The sequence below is a fragment of the Bombyx mandarina genome, chromosome 05 (assembly GCF_030267445.1).
Source record: "Bombyx mandarina strain Sakado chromosome 05, ASM3026744v2".
Taxonomy (NCBI): Eukaryota; Metazoa; Arthropoda; class Insecta; order Lepidoptera; family Bombycidae; genus Bombyx; species Bombyx mandarina.
The window spans coordinates 2,428,094-2,450,288 of record NC_143212.1 but is presented as its reverse complement, the minus strand read 5'-3'; the positions used below and the strand labels follow the sequence as shown (position 1 = coordinate 2,450,288).

General features: G+C 37.2%; 3 protein-coding genes and 2 long non-coding RNA genes across 8 annotated transcripts; 2 read left to right on the top strand and 3 right to left on the bottom strand.

Annotated features, from left to right (window-relative positions):
- Window positions 1-366: 366 nt before the first annotated feature.
- LOC114244019 (uncharacterized) lies at window positions 367-2,309 on the bottom strand. The gene is made up of 2 exons (XM_089727266.1): window positions 2,077-2,309; window positions 367-1,979 (listed from the first exon to the last, which is right to left on the bottom strand). Exons 1-2 carry the CDS (start codon window positions 2,114-2,116, stop codon window positions 1,684-1,686), a joined length of 336 nt encoding a protein of 111 aa, XP_089583392.1. The 5' UTR covers window positions 2,117-2,309; the 3' UTR covers window positions 367-1,683.
- Window positions 2,310-3,176: 867 nt separating this feature from the next.
- LOC149502894 (uncharacterized) lies at window positions 3,177-4,127 on the top strand. The gene is made up of 2 exons (XR_016323067.1): window positions 3,177-3,429; window positions 3,611-4,127. It is a non-coding gene; the product is annotated as an uncharacterized LOC149502894 (long non-coding RNA).
- A 73-nt stretch (window positions 4,128-4,200) lies between these two features.
- Window positions 4,201-4,808, bottom strand: LOC149502893 (uncharacterized). Its single transcript, XR_016323066.1, has 2 exons — window positions 4,598-4,808; window positions 4,201-4,268 (listed from the first exon to the last, which is right to left on the bottom strand). It is a non-coding gene; the product is annotated as an uncharacterized LOC149502893 (long non-coding RNA).
- Window positions 4,809-4,937: 129 nt separating this feature from the next.
- Window positions 4,938-6,674, top strand: LOC114244049 (dolichyl-diphosphooligosaccharide--protein glycosyltransferase subunit 1). Its single transcript, XM_089727265.1, has one exon. The coding sequence runs from the start codon at window positions 5,028-5,030 to the stop codon at window positions 6,432-6,434; it is 1,407 nt and encodes a 468-aa protein (XP_089583391.1). The 5' UTR covers window positions 4,938-5,027; the 3' UTR covers window positions 6,435-6,674.
- A 1,114-nt stretch (window positions 6,675-7,788) lies between these two features.
- Window positions 7,789-21,289, bottom strand: eIF2Bdelta (eukaryotic translation initiation factor 2B subunit delta). Of its 4 annotated transcripts, none has more exons than XM_089727261.1 (11): window positions 21,109-21,221; window positions 20,921-20,943; window positions 18,843-19,592; window positions 18,372-18,524; window positions 15,020-15,153; window positions 13,821-13,920; window positions 12,416-12,595; window positions 11,582-11,709; window positions 10,522-10,699; window positions 9,124-9,304; window positions 7,789-8,371 (listed from the first exon to the last, which is right to left on the bottom strand). In XM_089727261.1, the coding sequence occupies exons 2-11, from the start codon at window positions 20,921-20,923 to the stop codon at window positions 8,166-8,168; spliced, it is 2,013 nt and encodes a 670-aa protein (XP_089583387.1). In that variant the 5' UTR covers window positions 20,924-20,943; window positions 21,109-21,221; the 3' UTR covers window positions 7,789-8,165. The 4 variants fall into 4 exon arrangements, with proteins under 4 accessions (XP_089583387.1, XP_089583388.1, XP_089583389.1 ...); XM_089727262.1 differs by having other exon boundaries at window positions 18,873-19,592; XM_089727263.1 differs by lacking the exon at window positions 20,921-20,943 and having other exon boundaries at window positions 21,109-21,289.
- Between the last annotated feature and the right edge of the window lie 906 nt (window positions 21,290-22,195).

Here is a 22,195-nt window from a genome sequence, read left to right as displayed (position 1 = left end):
AAGCACCGTTAGTGGATCGGGAGGATCCGAAATGACGAGTGTTGGGCGACGTCGACTGTTTTCCATTCTGTCCGCAGAATCGGAATGAACCATCTCATTGCGTTCAAAAAACTCCGTGAAGGGGAATATTACAGAGCCAGATAGTCCATGGTAAAATTATTTCAGGAAATTCAATGCAATAATAATATTGTAAAGAGATGACGGTAGCATCTCACGACAATTTTTCAGTGTACTCCCTGAGGGACGACAGATATAAAGCCAAACCAGACTCTCTGTTAGCAATGGTAATGTGTGTATATATTGTTGATATATTATTATATTTAATTTGTGTATTAATAATGTAACAAATAAACAAAAGAAAACATATTTTAGCTATTCAGAATCATACTTTATTTATTGTTTAAAAGGGACCTAGAATTATATAAGATCCTTGTGGTCATCCTATTTTTATTTGAGCATAATAAACAAATATGTATAGCTAAGAAACAATATAACACCTTTTGTTTAACAGCTTGTTCACAACACGCACACTGCATAGTAAATAGACAACCTTATGCATGTGTTAATTGCCAAATATTAACCTAATTTTACTTAAATTACAAAATTGTTAAATTTTCACAACTAGTAAAAATCTTATTTTCACTCAAGCCTGATGATATGTTGATATGTATTTAGTTTATCAAGGCAAGGAATGTAAATCAATTTCTATTTTGAATCCTTATATAATTTCCACAAGTATGATATTTACTTTATAATATGGTATTGATAAGAGTAATAAAAATTAAGTTAGGTAAGTAATATTTTTTGTTTGTATGGCACCCATTATCTGTAAATGAGGTAATGTTGGTAAGAAGGGTTATCCACAATAACAACACTGCAACCTTATGGGTTAGTGGGTAAAATATTTATGCAAATCCAGATTAATACAGTTTTTATAATGGCTTGCTTTTATTACTATTGGTCATTTTCTGCATCTTCATTTATAAGCTACAAAATAACACTTCTTTTTTCTAAATATTTGTTTTCTATTCAATTATGAAAAATTGTTCCCTAATGTTAATGTTTTTAAGATATAGTTTCAGAGTAACTGCTAATCTACTCTTAATTTACAATAATACATTTAAACACTTATTAGTAGATTTATGTATCTAACAAACAATTGGTCATTTTCAGTCTCATTATTAAACAGTAAAATATCTGTAATATCTATACAAAAAAGAGATCTAATATAATTTCATGACATAAATTAAATTAATGGGTTTAGTGCAGTTAGCCTTTATTCACAACCAGATTATATAAATTTAACTGATGAGTTTATAGCCTATCTTGTAATGAAGAAAAAAAACTTTGATAAATATATTTTTTTCTTTTTTCTTTTTCAGGAGCCAAACATATTATACAATTAGTATTATTTTAATTTAGTTATTTTACTGAATATACCTTTCTAAATAATGTTAAAATATAGTAGATCTCCATATGCATTGGTGATTCCAATACAGATTTAGTCAAAAACGTTTTTTATGTTTAATACTGTAAGTATCGGCTCTATGTCTTACACATACAAACTTCAATATGTTTATTTGTGATATGTTTTAATCTTATTACTTATTTCAATTTATATGTGGCATAGAATGTCATAAAATATTATGTAAGCCCACTGAATTGATCCTGAATTTCACAAGGTCAAGCCATGGTAGGGGTTCCCATAATATGGTATTTTTCTTGTCTGTGACAAAAATAAGGGTAGCACATTGAGAAATAATAGAAACCCATTCCTGCCACTACCAGTGCCACGACTAAGAACACAATTCCCCAAGCAGATATTCCCACACCACGCCTTGTGGTGCTCTGTGAAGGTATACCCGGGGAAGTGCCTCCGTACGGTTTAGCCTTCCCTAGACCCTGGTTCCCACTACCGTATTTACTATTTCCTCGATTGGAGCTACGCAAAGCGTCGCATCCTGCAGTATGATTTAAAACTGAAATAAAAATGACTCTTTTATATGAAGCCAATTTTAAAAGAAACTAACTAAATGTTAATTAAGTAATTATTTTAAATTTTTATTATTTACTTACCAAGGACAATTAAAGACAAGTAAATCACTAGTTTCATCATTTTTAAGTGGCGTTTGCCGCTCAATTAATCAATTATTTCTTATCTGTAAAACCGCAGTGCAATCTGCGCTTTTAAAAAATATACTAAATACAATAGTTAAAAAATTTACAATACATTATTAAATGTACATGGTTTTATAGATTTATTGTTGTTTACAGGTCGACGGTATTTTTTTTTTCAGCTTGGCAAGGATTATTGCTATCTCTTTTTAATTTTGTGTCTCTGTAACTAGGCTTTTAAGCTGTGGCGTTTAAGAACGCACCTTTTTATGATGCGTAAGCCGGAGCGCACGAGAGGTGGGAAAAAGAATTAGTCTGTGACACGGGACCTTTTTACCGCCGAAAACGTAAAAATAATTTATAATGGTTTAATATCTAATTACTTAGAATTGTTTATGCCGCTACAACAATAAAATTTCTATTGTTCCAACTGTGGTGTTAATTACATCAAACACGACTTTACGGCGAAATAAAGAAGGGACTCAATATGAACTCCCTCAAAGCCAGTTGTTGCTGTCATATTAAAGCCATAAGCTATCACTCAGGTATATTTTAAGTCTTTGGTCATAAATTAAAAAATACACAATAGTGTTAGTTTTAGTTTTATTTCGTAGACGGATGAATGACCTTATGACTCATCTGATGTTTAGCGGATACGAGAATCGACAGATATCACAGTGTGAATGCCATCACTTAACTTGAGGTACGAAGTCTCAATTGTGTAGTATGAATAGTATGATGGTATTTTAATCTATTTTTTAAAAACAGTACATTATTTGTACTATGTTCATCTTTCTACTTATTTTGAGAAACGCTTGTGTTGAGTTTGAAGGCTTGTGAATTGAAAACTTTCTAAATAGCGTTGGGTTATGAATTATAAAACTAGTTTCCTATTTTAAATAGATTCAGAGATTATTTCTCATTGATAAGCTTCAAGAAATATACCAAACGATCTCGCCATCACCTCAATAACACTGCAATATGTTCCATCGTCTGATTGTGGACAATATTGTGAAATGATCATTATATGTACTTGATTCTGTTCGGCTTAATGTGAATGGGGTTGGCCGGTTAAAGCTTTTCTCAGATGTCGCCAGCGTAGCTTGTTCCCTTGTCACAGAGAGCCGCCATTTTGTGTGTTTTGCGTTCGTGATATTTCGGCATTTTGTGACTTTGATACGGTTCTTATTACTTTCTAAGTAGTGCTAAACAGTTTTACAACATGTATTCCAACTGGATAGTTAAAGAATTAAAGGAGGAGTTGAGAAAACGTGTTGCATCTTTACGAAGAAAAAAAGTGGATTTTGTCGAAAGGTACAATGTTGATGTTTTATTTTAACTTAGAAAACTTCTCTCAAACTGTTTCCGGTAGCTATTATAATAATAATATTAAATTGTGTACCTTAGGAACTTTATTCCTTGTAGCATGTGCAAAAAGAATTGCTCATATTACACACATTACCTACCAACTAATGTATTATTTTGCTTTTTTCAGATTAGAGCTACATGACCAAAATTTTAATTTTGAAACATAATGAAAAAAATGCTCTAGCAAAATATGCTAATATATATGATTTGCTAGTGGAACCATGTGGCATTTTCAATAGCCAAGAGCGCCCATATCTTGCTGCATCTCCTGATGGTGTGTTGGGCGAAGAAGCTATAATTGAAGTGAAATGTCCATACGCTAGCAGAAAACATGAAATAAATATAACAACGGTGCCTTACTTAGAACAATGTAACGGGATATTGTCTCAAAAAAAAACCTGCCCATATTATTATCAAATCCAAGGACAGTTATACTGCTCAGGCAAAACATACTGCAACTTGGTCATTTACACCTACAAGGACATCAAAGTGATTTATGTTGAAAAAGACAATAATTTTATAAATAATATGTTAAATAAATTAGATATCTTTTATGAAAATATTTTCAAAGAAGCATTGTATGAAAAACATCTGTATTATAACTATACACACTTGTCGAAATAAAAAATCAGGAATATTTTAAATTATTTTTATTGACAATTCCTTCTCTAATATTACATAAGTAACTTCTCTAATTTTTGTTTCTTCAGAAACTGGTTTCATATTCCATGAAAATATAGATGGTACAGCACCTTTCTTCAGATATTTATGTTAATGTTTGACACCTACAACACAAAGAATAACATTTAAATATACTATCACAAGGAAACATGACCATAGTTTCAAAATATTTGTTATTGCAATGGATGCAGCGATTTAGATAGAACTTTCAATAGTAACAGCTGGTAATGAACAACAGCTCATGAGGAATGTGTTTCCTCCAGTCTGATTTTGTGTTTGTTAAAAGGTTCCTTACAGCATAAATCTACATGCAAAATATGTTAGCAACTAATAGTATGCCTAACTAATTATTATTGGATTTTTTTAATAAGAGAACAAAGATGTGTGCTACACCTAGTCATGCATTATAAATATTTGACAGAAAGAAGCATACCTGTGTATTTACTAATGTTTTCATAGTCAGATTCCACAAAGTGTTTACGACATAACCTCGAACTTTTTGTGGGAGTACTTTTTTCGCGTCAAATGGCCTTTAACCACAGTCTTCTAATTTTCTTGTCCTTCGGGAATTGATGTACTCCAATTTCTGAGCATATTGGTACAAAACAACGCGTCATTGTGCTTAAAATAATTTTTAATAAAAAAATCCAATACAAATATTGAATGATAGGGGAACAATGCACACCAGCGCCACTTTGACAGTTGCCAACCCCATTGATTAAAGATTAGGCTGTATGATACGATACCTTCGTCTTTCCAGTTGGAAAAATAGATCTACTACTATTGCAGTGCTGGCGTGTACTTCCGGTTACTACGTGTGACAATTGAAATGTCATAGAAATACTTTTTTAAAATAAAGCGAAATGAGATTACCGGCAATGGCGAAGTTACAATTTACGCTTTTTTTCGTATTGTTTCTGACGATACAAACCCTTAGTGCAAGCGTGGACACAATATCAAGTGATATAAAGTTAAAAAATGTCGATCGCACAGTAGATATATCGACCCAACTCGTAAAAGTAGTATCAAAAATAGTCTTGGAGAACAGTGGCAAATCGCCAGTAAAACATTTTCTTTTTGCGGTTGAAGAAGCTGCGAAGAATAATCTAGCGTTTATTGGAGCTAAAGACAGCAATAGTAAAGATCTTCGTCTCGCTGAAACCACTGTGAAAGGTTATGACTATGTTAAATTTTGGCGTGTGGAGCTCAAGGAACCCCTAAACGCCGGTGCCACAGTAAATGTTGTTGTAGAAACTGTGTTCACCAAAGCTTTACAACCATATCCGACAGCTATAACTCAGCAAGAAGACCAGTTTGTGAAATATGTTGGCAATTTGTATACATACTCCCCGTACTATACCTCCACACAAAAAACCAGCGTAATTCTAAATACAAAGACTGTTGAATCGTTTACCAAGGTGAAGCCTTTCTCACAAGTTGATGGAACAATTATTTATGGACCGTACGCTAATGTTGGGCCTTTCACTGAAAAGGAGCTCAGCATTCACTACAAAAATAATTCACCATTTTTGACTGTTACTCGCGTCGAAAGATTGATAGAAGTATCACATTGGGGTAATATTGCTATTGAAGAGGTAATTGAAATTGAGCATACAGGAGCCAAGCTCAAAGGTCCGTTTTCTAGGTATGACTATCAACAAGATCATCACAGTGGTCCTGCTAGTGTACGTGCCTACAAGACCCTCCTTCCAGCTTCCGCATCAGATGTGTACTATAGAGATACGAATGGTAACATCTCCACATCCAATATGAAGGTGAAAAAAGATTCAGTGGAGTTGGATCTCAGACCTAGATATCCTTTGTTTGGAGGCTGGAGAACACATTACACACTTGGTTACAATGTCCCTAGCTATGAGTATTTATATCACTCTGGTAATGAATACTTGCTGAAAATGAGGTCTATTGATCATATTTTTGATGATATGCAAGTGGATGAATTGGTTACGAAGATCATCCTGCCAGAGGGTTCTACAGGGATCAAGTTAAACATACCTTATAGTGTCACAAGATTGCCAGACAGTCTGCACTTCACATACCTAGATACTAAAGGTCGTCCAGTAATCTCGTTTATAAAGAAAAACATTGTGGAGAACCATATCCAAGATTTTCAAATCCGTTATACATTCCCACGTCTGCTGATGTTTCAGGAACCACTTTTAGTTGTTGGCTTCTTATATACATTGTTTTTGTGTGTTATTATTTATGTAAGATTAGATTTTTCAATTCACAAGTCTGAACATAAAGATTAAATTTATAATGAAACATATTATTCCCACTTTTAACACATCTAGTTAATGTGCATTTTTGGTGGTAATTATCTCAGTGTGGAGAAATAATGAATTTTTAATAAAGTAAATTTTTATTTCTGATTTAATGAAACAATATTTTAGTGTTTGACCTTCATGAAATAGACCTGTTGATCGTCATTACATTGATTCTAGATAATATACAAAAAAAGGCAAAAATGATTGTAATAAAGATTTTTGAAAGAATTAAGTTTGTACTATATTAATCTCCCTCATCATCATATCACTCATGAACAGTATCTTAAATCTGGTAGCAGGCTTTATTGTCAGCACTCACCTGTTTGTACAGAAGTAAGAACTGAATAAAATGGTACAGTTGTACTAACTGGTAGTTGACAGTTTCATTTGAATTACCTAGTTTTTTTTTCCTACCTAAGCTGATAGCATTGCGAGGCTGTATCACCGTCGCCTTAACTAGTAGGTGAGCTCACGGGGCTCATACCTGATGACGTTTCTAACACAAACCCTAGCGAGTACCATGCTTCGCAGAATCTACCACCGGATCGGAAACACGACCCACTGAGAAGATCCGGCGAGAAACTCGGTGGGCTGTGTCTGAGGGTTCCTAGTATTTCAGAACATGCCTGTTTCAAATAATGCAACTGACTTCACTTAGTATGTCAATGTTGGGAGTCACTACTACCAGGTAGTGTATTCACAATGTGAGTATACAAGACTATGGGTTCAGGGTTATGTGGGGGTATTCATCTCCCTTGCATATTTACTCTAATACAATATACACATTGGAATTTCAATACTGTAATATCATCACAGTGTATTGAATTAAACTAGAATCGATTTAGCCCAATTGGAAAACCATTCAGGAATTTTCTCAGTCTGCTTCATCATTTACTTAGCAGTGGGTACTATCAAAGCAAATCGCTACTTCAAGCACCGGTCACCGTTCTCGTCGAACCCGTCACTTGCGACGAAGGGCTCGACGAGTAAATTAACCCAAAGACACAGCCCACTGAGTTTCTCGCCGGATTTTCTCAGTGGGTCGCGTTTCCGATCCGGTGGTAAACTCTGCGAAACACAGCTCTTGCTAGGGTTCGTGTTAGCAATGACGTCAGATTTGAGCCCAGTGAGCTCACCTACAAGGTCGGCGAATCTAGAATAACCCTTCGAGGTTACTAGAACAGCAAGGAAAAAAATATTGAAGAATCTGTCCAATAAATTTATATTTAGGTTTACTGCTCACGTGGACGCCGCCGTAGTCGTATAAAATATTCTTAATTTACTTAGGTTTTAAAATAGTTCCGAGCTTCATGTTTCAAGCGAAAATAAACCATACATATAAACTAATAAAATATATATTTAAAATTCACTTATTTATACCTAAATAAGAAGAAGACTACATCAAGCAAATGTAGATATAAATTGTTTTCAAAGTGAGTAATTTCAATTCATTATGGTGAATAGCAGCTTCCTATTATACAATTACATTTTTTGAGCATCAAGTTTTCTTTTTTGCTAAATAATATATAGTGACATTTTATAAGTATGACTTGTTTAGTTTTTTTACTAAAATAAAATTAAACTTTCTAGGTGATAACACGATACTACTTATGGAGATCTGCTTCACATAAGATAGTTAAGTAGTAATAGATGACAATAATAAAAATATTGGCAAATATATAAATACTATTAATAAATAACGATTGATTTAGAACTTTATACACCATATTCGGAGAGTTTAAATCTGAGTACAACGGGAGCACTGGTGCAAGGCAATATGGCAAGTTCTGTGACGACGGCGGTGATGAGGCACGGAGGCGTGACGTCATAAGTCAGGTTCAGCGGTGTTAAGTTCAAATTCGATCTCCAATCTTTTAGTGGTGAATTATCATCCGATTTTTCCAGTAGATCGTCGGGGTCTCCTGTTAAGAAAAACAAATTAGGATTATTTCTTATAATTTCTACATTATTATTTAGTAAATTATTTTTTACTGGTGGTAGGACCTCTTGTGAGTCCGCACGGGTAGGTACCACCACCCTACCTATTTCTGCCGTGAAGCAGTAATTAATGCGTTTCGGTTTGAAGGGTGGGGCAGCCGTTGTAACTATACTTGAGACCTTAGAACTTATATCTCAAGGTGGGTGGCGCATTTACGTTGTAGATGTCTATGGGCTCCAGTAACCACTAAACATCAGGTGGGCCGTGAGCTCGTCCACTCATCTAAGCAATAAAATAAAAAAAATACAAATATAAATAATAAAAATATAATTTACGGTTTAATCGCGTTTATTATTTTATTTATTTTGTAATTTAACCGTAAACGTAGTTTTAATTATGTTTACGACCTCGAGATGAACACAAAGGAAAATATAGCACAGGAAAATGATTCACATCTTATTAAGAAAAAAAAAATAGTTTAACTTCAATGTATTTTATTTATTTATACGATTTTGTTTCTTATTCGTCATGAAATACGGGTTGAATTCCTATGCAAGTAAATTTCAAATTAGAACACCGGGGCGTCTCAAGTAGTACGTATACTTTCAAGTACATATTTTTAAATTTAGAAGCACTGGTATTCAATTTTGCAAGTATGTCTCATCGCTAATCTAGAATAACCCCTCGAGGTTACTAGAATAGGTAAAAAAAAGCGTGCACAGACACGGTGTGTACCTATCTGGTTGTGCATGAAGGCGTCGGTGTAGAGGCTGTCGATGAACTTGTGCGTGTGGCAGGCGACGAGCACGGGGCGGTTGCGTGCGCGCGCCGCCAGCGCCACGCCCGCCGTGCCCGCCGCGCTCACCACCGCGCCGTTGGCCAGCAGCGCGCCCGCACCCAGCACCACCTTGCTCACCTGCACACCAACACGCACACCGACACGTCATCAGATATATTAACATACTTATTTATATATATATTTTTTTTATTGCTTAGATGGGTAGACGAGCTCGCAGTTCACCTGGCGTTAAGTAGTTATTAGGAGCTTACGGTGGGCAGCGGCTCGGCTCTACCCCTGGCATTGCTGAAGTCCATAGGCGACGGTAACCACTCACCATCAGGTGGGCCGTGTGCTCGTCTGCCTACAAGGGCAATACAAAAAAAACCCATAGACATCTACAACGTAAATGTCGCCACCCACCTTGAGATATAAGTTCTAAGATCTCAGTATAGTTACGACGGCTACCCCACCATTTAAATCGAAACCCATTACTATTTAGTGTTTCTTCAGGTTTAAATGTGTAATAACGGTGGTTTATTAACTGTTTAATATCTGTGAAAGTGCACAAATGTGGGAAAATGAAACAAATCCGCTGGATGTAACTTCTCGTAACCCTCCAAAACACTTCACTGAAAAAATCTCAGTAAATGATCACCATTTTACTAAGATTATATTTCATACCATATCACCTCATCTCTTCTCAGTTTATTTTATCCCAGTTGATTAATGTCTCAATTAATCATCTTCATTTCATTTCACTCCATATTATCATCATATCATTTTTCATAAAAGATTAATATAAATGAAAATAAGACACGACTTAAAGGTCTTAGTTACCAGGTCATAAAATCCCTTAAAAATTTATCAGATTTGACCATCTGGCTGGTGTTCTGTCCATGTCGCGCTTGCTTTCTATGCGACCCAAAATAATGAGCTTCTCTAATTCATGTCTGGGAGACCGCATGATGTGCCCGAAGATGCTCTTAATACGTTCTTGGCAGATGGCAGAGAGTATTTTTTTTGGATGTTTAGCTCTATTATTATAGTGTCCGATTTAACGTTGAAGCACCACATCCTCGGTATTTTGCCCGGTCATCGTTCCCCTCTCCCAGTAAATTAACCTACAGACACAGCCCACTGAGTTTCTCGCCGGATCTTCTCAGTGGGTCGCGTTTCCGATTCAGTGGTAGATCCTGCGAAGCATTGCCCTTGCTAGGGTCAGTGTTAGCATCACTCCGGTTTAAGCCCCGTGAGCTCACTTACTAGTCAAGGTTACGCTGATATAGCCTCTCAAGGATATCTATCAGCTTAGGTAGGAAAAAAAAAGGTATTTTGGTATGAGCAAGACTCACGGTCTTCATGACGTAGTTGACGGCGGTGAAGTCTACGTAGGTGCAGGGCAGGCCGCGCGCGCACAGCCGCCGCAGCATCTCCGCCGCGTCCGGGGACACGCGCGAGCCCACCACCAGCGTGCGGAACTGCAGCCCCGCCTCCCACGCCTCGCACAGTATCTGCTCGATCAGCGACGAGCTGGGGAACGAACGTCGAGTTGTAGTCGTCGCGACCTAAAGGATAAGACGTCCGGTGCATTCGTGTTGAGCGATGCACCGGTGTTCGAATCCCGCAGGCGGGTACCAACTTTTCTAATGAAATACGTACTTAACAAATGTTCACGATTAACTTCCACGGTGAAGGAATAACATCGTCACTGAACTCCTCATAAACGGCTGGACCAATTTCAATGAATATTTTTGAAGTTATACTTCTTTAGGCGCGTTATGAAAAATTGATGAGTGAAATTTTACGATGCGCGCGCACCGTGACACAACATTAACAGAATGAAGTTGCCCACTAAATCGCTCATTACAATACGACCGACGTAACTTGGCGAGTCTGAATATAGCCGCAAGTGAACTTTCGCGCATGTACACTCGTAAAGTGTTATTAGCATTCATTTTTTAATGTTAAACATTTATTATTAATTATTTAATATTAGAAAAAAAAAACAAATTTAATAAAAATAAAGTATAACTACTTACGCACGTACATAAGTACACGCACCCTTTTTTATATTCGTTTGGGTGGCAAATCAGCCCCGCAGATGGCGCTGCAATCGGTACCTAGGTTATTTATCTTTCCTAGAAATAAATTATATGGCAAAACAACATTTGCCGGGTCAGCTAGTCTATATATATAAAAATAAGTTGCTGTTCGTTAGTCTCGATAAAACTCGAGAACGGCTGAACCGATTTGGCTAGTTTTGGTCTTGAATTATTTGTGGAAGTCCAGAGAAGGTTTAAAAGGTAGACAAATCTTCTATTTATCTTTTATTTATCAATTGAGGCACTACAAAGTCTGCCGGGTCAGCTAGTATTATATATATTCTAACGCCATTACACCCGTAATACAGACCATCCATAAGTGAGTATAGTGTCGCCATTGGAGATCTTGTTTCTGACGGCGATGCTGATCGCTTCTCCCGCCATTTCGATCTGTTCTCTGATGTAGCGATCGATCTCTTCTTGAAGGGTTTTTTTGGCCTGTAGAATTAAAATAGATATAGAAGTTGTTATAAGTATGTGAATTGTTGGTAAATAAGTTGGAATTGATAATTGAAAAAAAAAAATAACAGTTAGAACTTGCTATATTAAAATTGGCGCGCTATGCTTTTGTCAGTAGCTATTTCACAACAGCTTATCTAATCATTTTAGAAAATTTCAGTATTTGTTGGTTAGAGCAACATTTTGATTTTTAAGTTTTTTTTTTATTGCTTAGATGGGTGGACGAGCTCACAGCCCACATAGTGTTAGGTGGTTACTGAATAGACATCTACAATGTAAATGCGCCACCCGCCTTGAGATATAAGTTGTAAGGTCTCGAGTATAGTTACAACGGCTGCCCCACCCTTCAAACCGAAACGCGTTACTGCTTCACGGCAGAAATAGGCAGGGCGGTGGTACCCACCCGCACGGACTCACAAGAGGTCCTACCACCAGTAAAAAACTGCCCTTGTAGGCAGACGAGCATACGGCCCACCTGATGGTGAGTGGTTACCGTCGCCCATGGACTTCAGCAATGCCAGGGGCAGAGCCAAGCCGCCGCTTACCGAAAATTCCTACGTAACCGCACGCGCCAAAACTGCACGCACGCCACGCTCAAGCGCCGCTTCGCTTTCACTAGTCTGCTTGTTTTAATCCGTGCACCTCCTCCTACCTGCATCTGATATACCGTTCTCCGAGTACTCACATCGAACTCGTCGACGTTGTTGGGCAGCTGCGCGAGGTGGTGCCGGAAGAACTTGACTGCGTTGATCTGCGAGGCGCAGGGCTCGCGCGTCGTCCACAGGAACTCCAGGCTGGAGGCCAGGTGAGACTCCAGGCCGCGGGAGAACTCCGTCTTCGCTGGCAGAACGTAATCCCTCACCATCTGCACGGGATAAATCAAAGATGCTCTTGTAGCTCTTGTCATTGGTTTAAAGGGTTGAGTAACCGTTGTAAATATACTTGAGAATACTTGAGACCTTAGAACTTATATCTCAAGGTGGGTGGCGCATTTACGTTGTAGATATTTATGGGATAGAACTGACAAGGCTGTATGGGCTTAGATCCCCTTGCCATTCCTAATAAGGATACGTTTTTATTAGCTTTAGACGTGTGTATGTTTGTAACGGAATCTTTGAACATGATTTTCACCCCCTTCAGAACGTCGGATTAACTCATATTATACTTATTAAGGACCGATGACAATTGAATAATAATAAAAAATTAGAAAAAAAAACCGAATAATAAAAAAAAAACAGAAAAAAAATTAAATTCAACTAAAAAATAAAAAATATAGACGCTTTTATAGAAAACCTCACTAAAAACAGAAAATAAATCTTAATAAATTTGAAGTAAAGGCGTATTTTTAAAGTTTTTTTAAACATTATTTTTTTAGTTACATGCTTAGAATTCAATCTCAAGTATTAACATATTGTTACGTTTTCAGTATTAACGCCATCTATCGCCGAATAGCAGAAACGAATAACAAAGGAACTAGTAGCACCGAGAACTCTCGAGATGTACAGCGCCATCTATTGTCTGATAGTGGAAATACACATCGTATACTCGACTCGCCCAGAATGTTCTCGATAAGCCTAGGGATGTCGTATCGATTATAAAAGCGCTGCAGAGATGGCACGAAGGCAGTTAGTAATCGGAACTATTCAAAGCGAAATAACGAACGAATCACCTAAAGCGAAGCGGAAGAAGTGATTTAAAAATTTTAAAGTGTTCATTAAGTCTTTTAAGTGTTCTAAGTGTTATATAGCATTTTGATTTGTACTTTGGTGGAACTTTTGTTTATCCTGAACCCCAGCGTGTAACAATCGTATATTTAGAGCAGTCATATTATGAGGAATTTAATAGTGGACTTTTTTGGATTGTAGGCTGGCGAGTTAAGTGCTACCGTTCTGCCTGTTCCTGTCGCGAGGTCCGGTTTGATGAGTGAAACAGCCATTCTATCACCGGGACCTCACGTCCTGAGGTGAGTTACAACATTCACCCTCTGATGTCTATGCGCTGCATCGGCCTTGAACTGTGACCTATACAACAAAACCGTATTTTCAAGAATGCCCACGAATTGCGATTTAGCATTACATCAAGATACATACTTTGTTGAGGGCGTCCAGCAGAGCGATACATCTGGCGTTCGATCCCTTCACCACTCGCGACGACAACTGGACTCCAAGTTTCACGATGGCGGGGTGTAGGCTGTAAGTTAAGGATACCTTGAAAATCACCTTCGATTTTTATTTATATATATTTTTTTTATTACAGCGGAGACAGCTTGCATCTCCATACAAGTTCCGAACAAAAACATTTAGGCTGTCGGTCTACCGAGCAATGTCACGGTGGAAGATTTTTCCTTTGACGTCAAACCTCCCAAAATGTCATATTTGGCTGGTCGTTATTGTATACGGTATGGTTCGGTTACTTATTTTAATCCCATATAACGTCACACGATATAAACTTCTCTCTGGCACATTGCGTACATGTACAAGATATTTTTTTCCATATTAAGAACACATGTATTTTTTAATCTAAACAAAATGGTCAATTAACAATTGTTCTCGAACGTTCCGATTTATTGAGAAGCAACTCGTTTCAAGAGAATAGATGACAATTAACCGGACAATTCATATCAGTTGACCTAAAACAATTTAAAGTGGATTGTTTTGTTTATTCCATCGCATCGTTTGTCCTAGTGATGAGATGCCCTGACTGTTGCGCTGCAGAGTCCTAGTTCGATTCCTGCTCGGACTCAGCACCTTTGCTATATGCACTTAGTATTTGTGGCTTGTTGTTGTCTGTTATGGCTTGTCTTTCATTAAACAAGGTTTATGGAGCCTACCGGTCACCGTCCTCGCCGCACCCTACGCTTGCAATAAAGGGCTCGACGAGTAAATTAACCCACAGACACAGCCCACTGAGTTTCTCGTCGGATCTTCTCAGTGGGTCGCGTTTCCAATCCGGTGGTAGATTCTGCGAAGCTCTGCCCTTGCTAGGGCCAGTGTTAGCAACAGTCCCAGTTTGAGCCCCGTGAGCTCACCTACACTCAAGACGAAGCCAAATGTGAAGCCTACTCAGCTATAGACAAAAGCTTGGCTGTGGTACGCGGTGTCGCTGACATCTATGAACGATGGTAACCACTCACCATGCGAAGGCCACAGGCTCGGCTGCCTATTATATCAATAAAGAAATATTAAAACAGCAAACTGCAATGATGATGATATGGTGATCATCACTGCCTAAACGTAGCGCGGTATATGAACTTGCATCCCACAGATATTCATTTACTTACAGCACTTACTTGGAATTAATGGGTATCTTCTTCAAAGGATTCTTGTCAAACTCAGTGTAAAGATGCTGAAACCAGTTGAAGCGCTGTGCGAGCTGCAACTTTGTTTTCGACTTCTCCAAGGTTTTTGATTTAATAACTTTTTCCTGTAATAAAAAAAATTCGTAAGCACCACATTGATAGCCCCGCTCGTACCTGCAATATTGTTTTATAATCTACTTAGTCTGGCCATAAATACTGTTACAATTAAAAATAAACAAAATATTACATTTGAATTTGGAATCTGTCATTTTTATATGATTGCTCATTGAGATTTCTCATTTTGGCGCCAATACATTGTACAATATTTTGCGACATTAAAATGGAGTGGGGCGATAAAGAGAACCGAATCGCTGTGATTGCATTACACAAAGTAGGTATGAAGCCAAATGCAATTTTTAAAACTCTGCATACGCTTGGTATTAGTAAAATGTTTGTGTACCGGGCTATTAATAGGTGCAATGAGACCTCCTCTGTTTGTGACAGAAAAAGATCTGGCCGTCCACGTAGTGTTCATACGAAAAAGGTGGTCAAATCAGTAAGGGAAAGAATTCGAAGAAATCCTGTCCGAAAGCAAAAGATTTTATCTCGGGAGATGAAGATAGCACCTAGAACCATGTCGCGTATTTTAAAAGATGACTTAGGACTTGCAGCCTATAAGAGACGTACTGGTCATTTCTTAACTGATAATTTAAAAGAGAATAGGGTGGTAAAATCGAAACAACTACTGAAGCGGTAGGTACGCAAAGGGAGGTCATAGAAAATTTTTAGTTACGGATGAGAAATTTTTTACAATTGAGCAACATTTTAACAAACAAAATGACCGTATTTATGCTCAAAGCTCTAAGGAAGCTTCCCAATTAGTCGACAGAGTGCAACGTGGGCACTATCCGACTTCAGTGATGGTTTGGTGGGGTATTAGCTATGAAGGAGTGACTGAGCCATACTTTTGTGAAAAAGGTATCAAAACATCGGCACAACTGTATCAAGATACCATTCTTGAGAAGGTAGTGAAGGAAGTGAACAACACCATGTTCAATAATCAAGAATGGTCCTTCCAGAAAGACTCGGCGCCAGGTCTTAAACCTCGGTCTGCGCAGTCTTGGTTGGAAACGAACGTTTCGGACTTCATCAGAGCTGAAGACTGGCCGGCATCTAGTCCCGATCTTAATCCGTTGGATTATGATTTATGGTCAGTTTTAGAGAATACGGCTTGTTCTAAACGCCATGATAATTTGGAGTCCCTAAAACAATCCGTACGATTGGCAGTGAAAAAATTTCACAATTTACAATAATAATACTTGAACATAACATTGCCAATAGCGTCTACACTAGGCCGTCTGTATTTTAAGAAATATCTGAAGTGTATATATAGCACAGTTAGAGAATTAGGAAGTGACCTGAGATGAAGAATAAATGGATTTTATTTAATGAGAATATTATGCTGCATGATGAACCTATTGGCCATTTAGAATCTATTCAGGCAATCATGCTTTTTGGCTTGAAAGGCGGACAGCCATTCTAAAAAACAATTGTTATTTTGAACTCACATCCTAAGGTGAGTGATGACATTTACTTCCCATCTCTATGAGCCTCGATCACCACTCAACCAGCCCCCAAGTGAGCTGAAGCTTGTTTACTAATTTGAGCTATAAAATAAAATTTACCAACTATTAACATAATGTGAACGAGCTAGTGGTACTGATTGTGATCTAAGACCTTTAGGTCCAATTTTATCTTAATTTATATTCTTATTTTTATGAAAAATAATAATATGCAGTGAAATGAAATGAAATAAGATGATATGGGATGAAATACAATCTCAGTAAAATGGTGGTCATTTACTGAGACTTTTTCAGTGGATCCCGAGAAGTTACGTTCAGTAGCTTTGTTTGATTTTCCCACATTTGTGCACATTCACAGATACTAAACAGTTAATAAACCACCGTTATTACACATTTAGACCTGAAGAAATACTAAGTAGACAAAATAAAACAAATCACACAACTTCACTCCTCGCGTTCCGGCCAAAAAGCCCTGATTATGTATCTATCTATAATTTCAAACTACCCACCCTCATTTAGCTTGCAAAATGTGATGTCTGGGATAGTGAACTATAAGAATGGACATTGCATTAAGTTAAATCTCCGCTATTCGATTTAGTGTCCTAAAAAGCAGTCTAGGTGTTCTTCTTTTTTCTTTCTGGTCGTTCCCTCAATGCTGAGGATCGTGACTGTATGTCAATCTTCTCCACTCGGTCCGGTTCTGCGCCATATGTACCGTTTTTTTTTTTTTTTTTTATTTTTTTTTTTTTTAATTGCCCTTGTAGGCAGACGAGCATACGGCCCACCTGATGGTGAGTGGTTACCGTCGCCCATGGACTTCAGCAATGCCAGGGGCAGAGCCAAGCCGCTGCCTACCGCTTAATACTCTCCACAAGCCTCGTTTGAAGAAGGACATGTCATAGCGCTCGGGAAACACCGTGGAGGGGAGCTCATTCCATAGCCGGATGGTACGTGGCAAAAAAGACCTCTGGAAACGCACTGTGGATGACCGCAGTGGCTCCAGGTAGTATGGATGAACTCTACTCCGGTGGCGGGAGGTGCGATGGTAAAAACGAGATGCCGGTATCATCTCGAACAATTCCTCAGAGCACTCCCCATGGAACATACGGTACAAAATACAGAGGGAACCGAAGTCCCTCCGCAGACCCAGAGGTTCCAAACGATCCGTGAGACCGGGATTATCGACAATCCGAACGGCCCTCCTCTGTATGGAGTCAAATGGAAGAAGCTGGTATTTGGGAGCCCCGGCCCAGAGATGGGAGCAGTACTCCACGCGAGGCCGGACTTGTGCTTTATAAAGCAAAAGCCTTTGTCCAGGCGTGAAGTACCGCTTCGCTCTGTTGAGGACTCCCAGCATTTTGGACGCCAACTTGGCTTTGCCTTCCAAATGACTCCGAAACTGGACATCGCTCGAAATGTCGACCCCAAGTATCCCAATACTCTCGGAAGGTTGCAGGGATAGTCCTTGGAATTGCGGCGCCATGACAAAGGGGTCCTTCTTTGCAGTGAACGCGCAAACTTGTGTCTTTAACGGGTTGAATTGAACCAAGTTCAATTCACCCCATTTGGAGACTCGCCCCAGAGAGTTCTCCACTTCAGACACAAGTTTTGATCGTCTCTCTTGCACCACACTCCGAGAGAGACTCTGATGGCCGATATATCGCGCATCCCCCGTGCCGTCATCCGCATAGCAATGCATGCCATCAATAGACATATCTGTTAACTAGGTGTTAAAGGCAATTTAAAAGTCTCAAAATTACCTCTTTCTTCGGAACATCCACATTTACTGTAGGAGCTTCAAGTTTAGGCTTGACTACTTTTTGTTCGGCAGCTTGTTTGGCAGCTCTCTGAGCCTCCTGTTTGGCGCGTCGTTCAGCCCGAAGTTCTGCTTTACTCTTGCCTGTCTCTTCTTGCTACAATATCAATATTGGTACTAATGTCGACACTGTTTTCGAAACTATATCTATTAAACAAATATTCCAAAGACAATATCACAGTTACTATGAGTTTATATAGTGCAACATAATAAGGAGTTTATATATATGTTATAAATTTTATTGCTGTATTTTGGTATTCAAGTATGGTAAACAAATTTTAAGTCTCTCTTGTTCTAAATAAGCTTACATCAAATATAATTTCAATTTCATTGGGAATGTCATTCAAGGAATTTAAAAGCAATGTTAATGTAGTTTAATATCGAAAAAGTATGACTATTTCATCCACATAATTACCTTTTTACCTCCCAAATCCAAGGCACTTACTTTTGTCGTAATTTCGTTAACCTCCTTGGCAACACTAACTATGTTTTTTAAAGTTTCAACAACATCTTTTACAGTCATATCTTCATTTTGTTTCACAGAATCATCTTCTTTAAGTTCTTTTTTTACAGAGCTTTGCACATTATTTTCACCATCGGTAGCTCCTTTTTTCTTTAACTGTTTGGCAGATTTTTTGGCAGCTCTATCTGCTTTGATCTGTTCTCTACTAGTACTTATATCTAGAGCATTAGGATTTATTACAACAGATTTATCTACTTCATCTGTGCTTTCTACTTTAGGTTTAGAATTTATGTTGTTTTCATTAAGATTCTCTATATCTTTTGTCAGTTGAGGATTTTCAGTGGTCTTGTTGTTTACTTTTTGTTTGCCAGCTTTTTTTGCCTGTCGAGCAGCTTTAATTTCATCTCTAGACTTTGGTGGGATTTCATTAGAAGACATTTTTTGTAATATACTTTCGTCAAAATCCTTTATGACTACTGAGCGGAGGGCATCCTCTACTTTGTATTCTTGTTTATTATTTTCAATTACTGCTATATGTCCTTGTTCAGGATTATTTTTTGTTTTGTTTTGTATTTTATTTATCGTACAAAGAATATCTACACAGTCTGTTTTGGCAAATCTTAATCTATTTCTTCTAATTCTTCTCCTTTGAGTTGCAGTGAAAGGTTTCTCAGGTTGAACCAGATAATTTTCAGCATCTACCTACCATATCAACATATTTATTAGTTACCATTCAAATGTGTTTTTTTTCATTTATTTAAATTGCAAATTAAGTGCTGTTATTACATATTTACTAGAACATAGATATGTGAATGTCATAATCTCTATTTGAGTAATGAGGTCAACATTTCAACTCTGATGGTTCTTTCCATATAATCATTATAATAATATGGATATATTCTTTGAAATATGCACTTCTCAATAGGGAAAGTGCACTATACTTAAAATAGACATAGCAACATTGACAACATTAAGCAACAGTAATAAAAGCTCAAAATTAATTCAGAACAGTACAAGTCTTGTGATTCATATTCTGATATTACATTATAATGTGATCTAATGGTTTAAAAAAAATTTTTTTTTATTGTTTTATTTCACCAAGTGTTAAATGAAGATAAAATTGGATAAAATTGAATAAATTGAATATGAAAATAAGAGATAAACGTAATATATAAACTAGAACCACTTCGCAAAACTAAATGGTGATACAAAATAATTATTACTTTTAATGGTTAGTACATTAATATAATAAGTAATAGTATTTGTTTAATCATACAAAGATTTTGTAAGCCACAGGAATTAGTAAGTGCCACTACTGCATTATTACATTGTAAAACAAACAACACTTCAAACATAAATTACTTTCTATTGGCTTATCATCAGTTCACAGTAAGAATATATTCACCCATTTTTATACATTGTTCCCCAATTTCTAAGTCAAATGACCTTATTGCTATCAGAGCATGTTGCAACATGAATTTATTCAATTTAAGCAGCTTGCTTATTTTAATGAAGCAATAGTATGTTCTAGTTTTAAACACAATTGAGAATTCAATTTTAAGATTATGTTTCCAAGTACTTAAGCGCATTCTTTTTGTTTTGTCTATAGGTTCTAGTTACTGATATCAGATGGCTGTGGAAAAGTTTAAACATCTAAACTAATATCTAAAAAAATTCCATTACTCTTTTACTCAGGGCATTCAATTAAGCTAATTTAGGAACTACACAGTAAGCTACGCGTGATCTAGTCTACTGGTTAGTGGTTATCGATGCAATAAAACAAATACAAAAAATAGCTACTATATTGCACTCTGTAGCTCTAATATTGTATCATGCCAGAAAATAATTTACTACTTATTGTAAAAATTATTGATTAATATGACGATATATTTTAATAAATTAAAAACAGACGTGAGTTAATTTTTTACTTTTGATTGTATTAAAACTTGATATAGTTACAAAACCTAACCTCAAAGTGCAATATTTCTATTCATATATCGTATACAAAATCTGTACATTTTAGACATTACCATTTTTTCTGTTCCTTGGAAAGCTATAAAAGATATTAAAATTGGATATTTCATTTCAGTTATGAATCCTAGTCCACGTAAGCGAATTGTGCTTAAATAATAAAATGCATTTGTTTGAACAATACTTTTGCATACTTGAAAAATTCACACAAACGTTTAAAGATGCGTACCGTGTTTAATTTACTTACCAATGAGGTATGTAAAGGTCACAAATGATCGAGCTATTTCATATAAACACTGTAATATTTATTAATTGACAGGTTACGAAAAATCCGAAGAAATTGAAGCTTAAATTTTGAAACTTCAATATTTTTCTGAACAATATGTGTATTATCTACGCTCTGAAGCAGTGCTGCCAGATGTCCGTGTGAATTTCACCCCGACTTCTTTCGAAAACCCCCTGGAAATGAGCTTTTTAATCAATAAACAATTATTACAATCATATAATTCACTTTCGTTATTATTATTTAAAAAATACACGTAAAGATTTTTGACATGTGCGATGTGGGAACAAAATTTATGCATCCATTTGGCAGTGAATATCGAATCCTGAAAACCTCTTCCGCAGTTTCTATTGCCATTCGGTTGCGTAATTTGTCCTTTATAATATTGACTTGTGAATAGTATAGTAGACTCAAAAAACCTCCGAAATTTCTCCCAACTAACTTTCCCCCCCGAATGTCTCCCCAAATAATCTTACTACTGCAAAGCACTGCGCTTATCCATCATTCGTGCGTGTGTTCAGAGATCTTTTTTGGTAGGTATTATCTGGTTTATGAATGAACTCCCCTTGACGGTGTTTCTAGAATATGTCCATCATTATTGTTTTAGAATACCTAAAGAAATTCTTTAGCGCGTGGTACGTTTGGCTATAGTTAGTGACAACTAAGCATTTGCAATATGTATCCATTTCCAAAAAGCGGCACGACACAAGAGCCCTCTCATCGTGGCCGCCGGTAATTACATTCGCGATCCTGCGGATCGAATAGTACACAGTCGACGTCGCCCAAAACACGTCATTTCGAATCCTCCCGATCCACTAACGGTGCTTTTAGGTACCCCAAGCACCGGTCATCGTTCTGGTCGAACCCGTCACTTGCGACGAAGTGCTCGGTGAGTAATTTAATCCACAGACAGACACAGCCCACTGAATTTCTCGCCGGATCTTCTCAGTGGGTCGCATTGCCGACCCGGTGGTAGATTCTGCGAAGCACTGCTCTTGCTAGGGTTAGTGTTAGCAATGTCGTCAGGTTTGAGCCCCGTGAGCTAACCTAC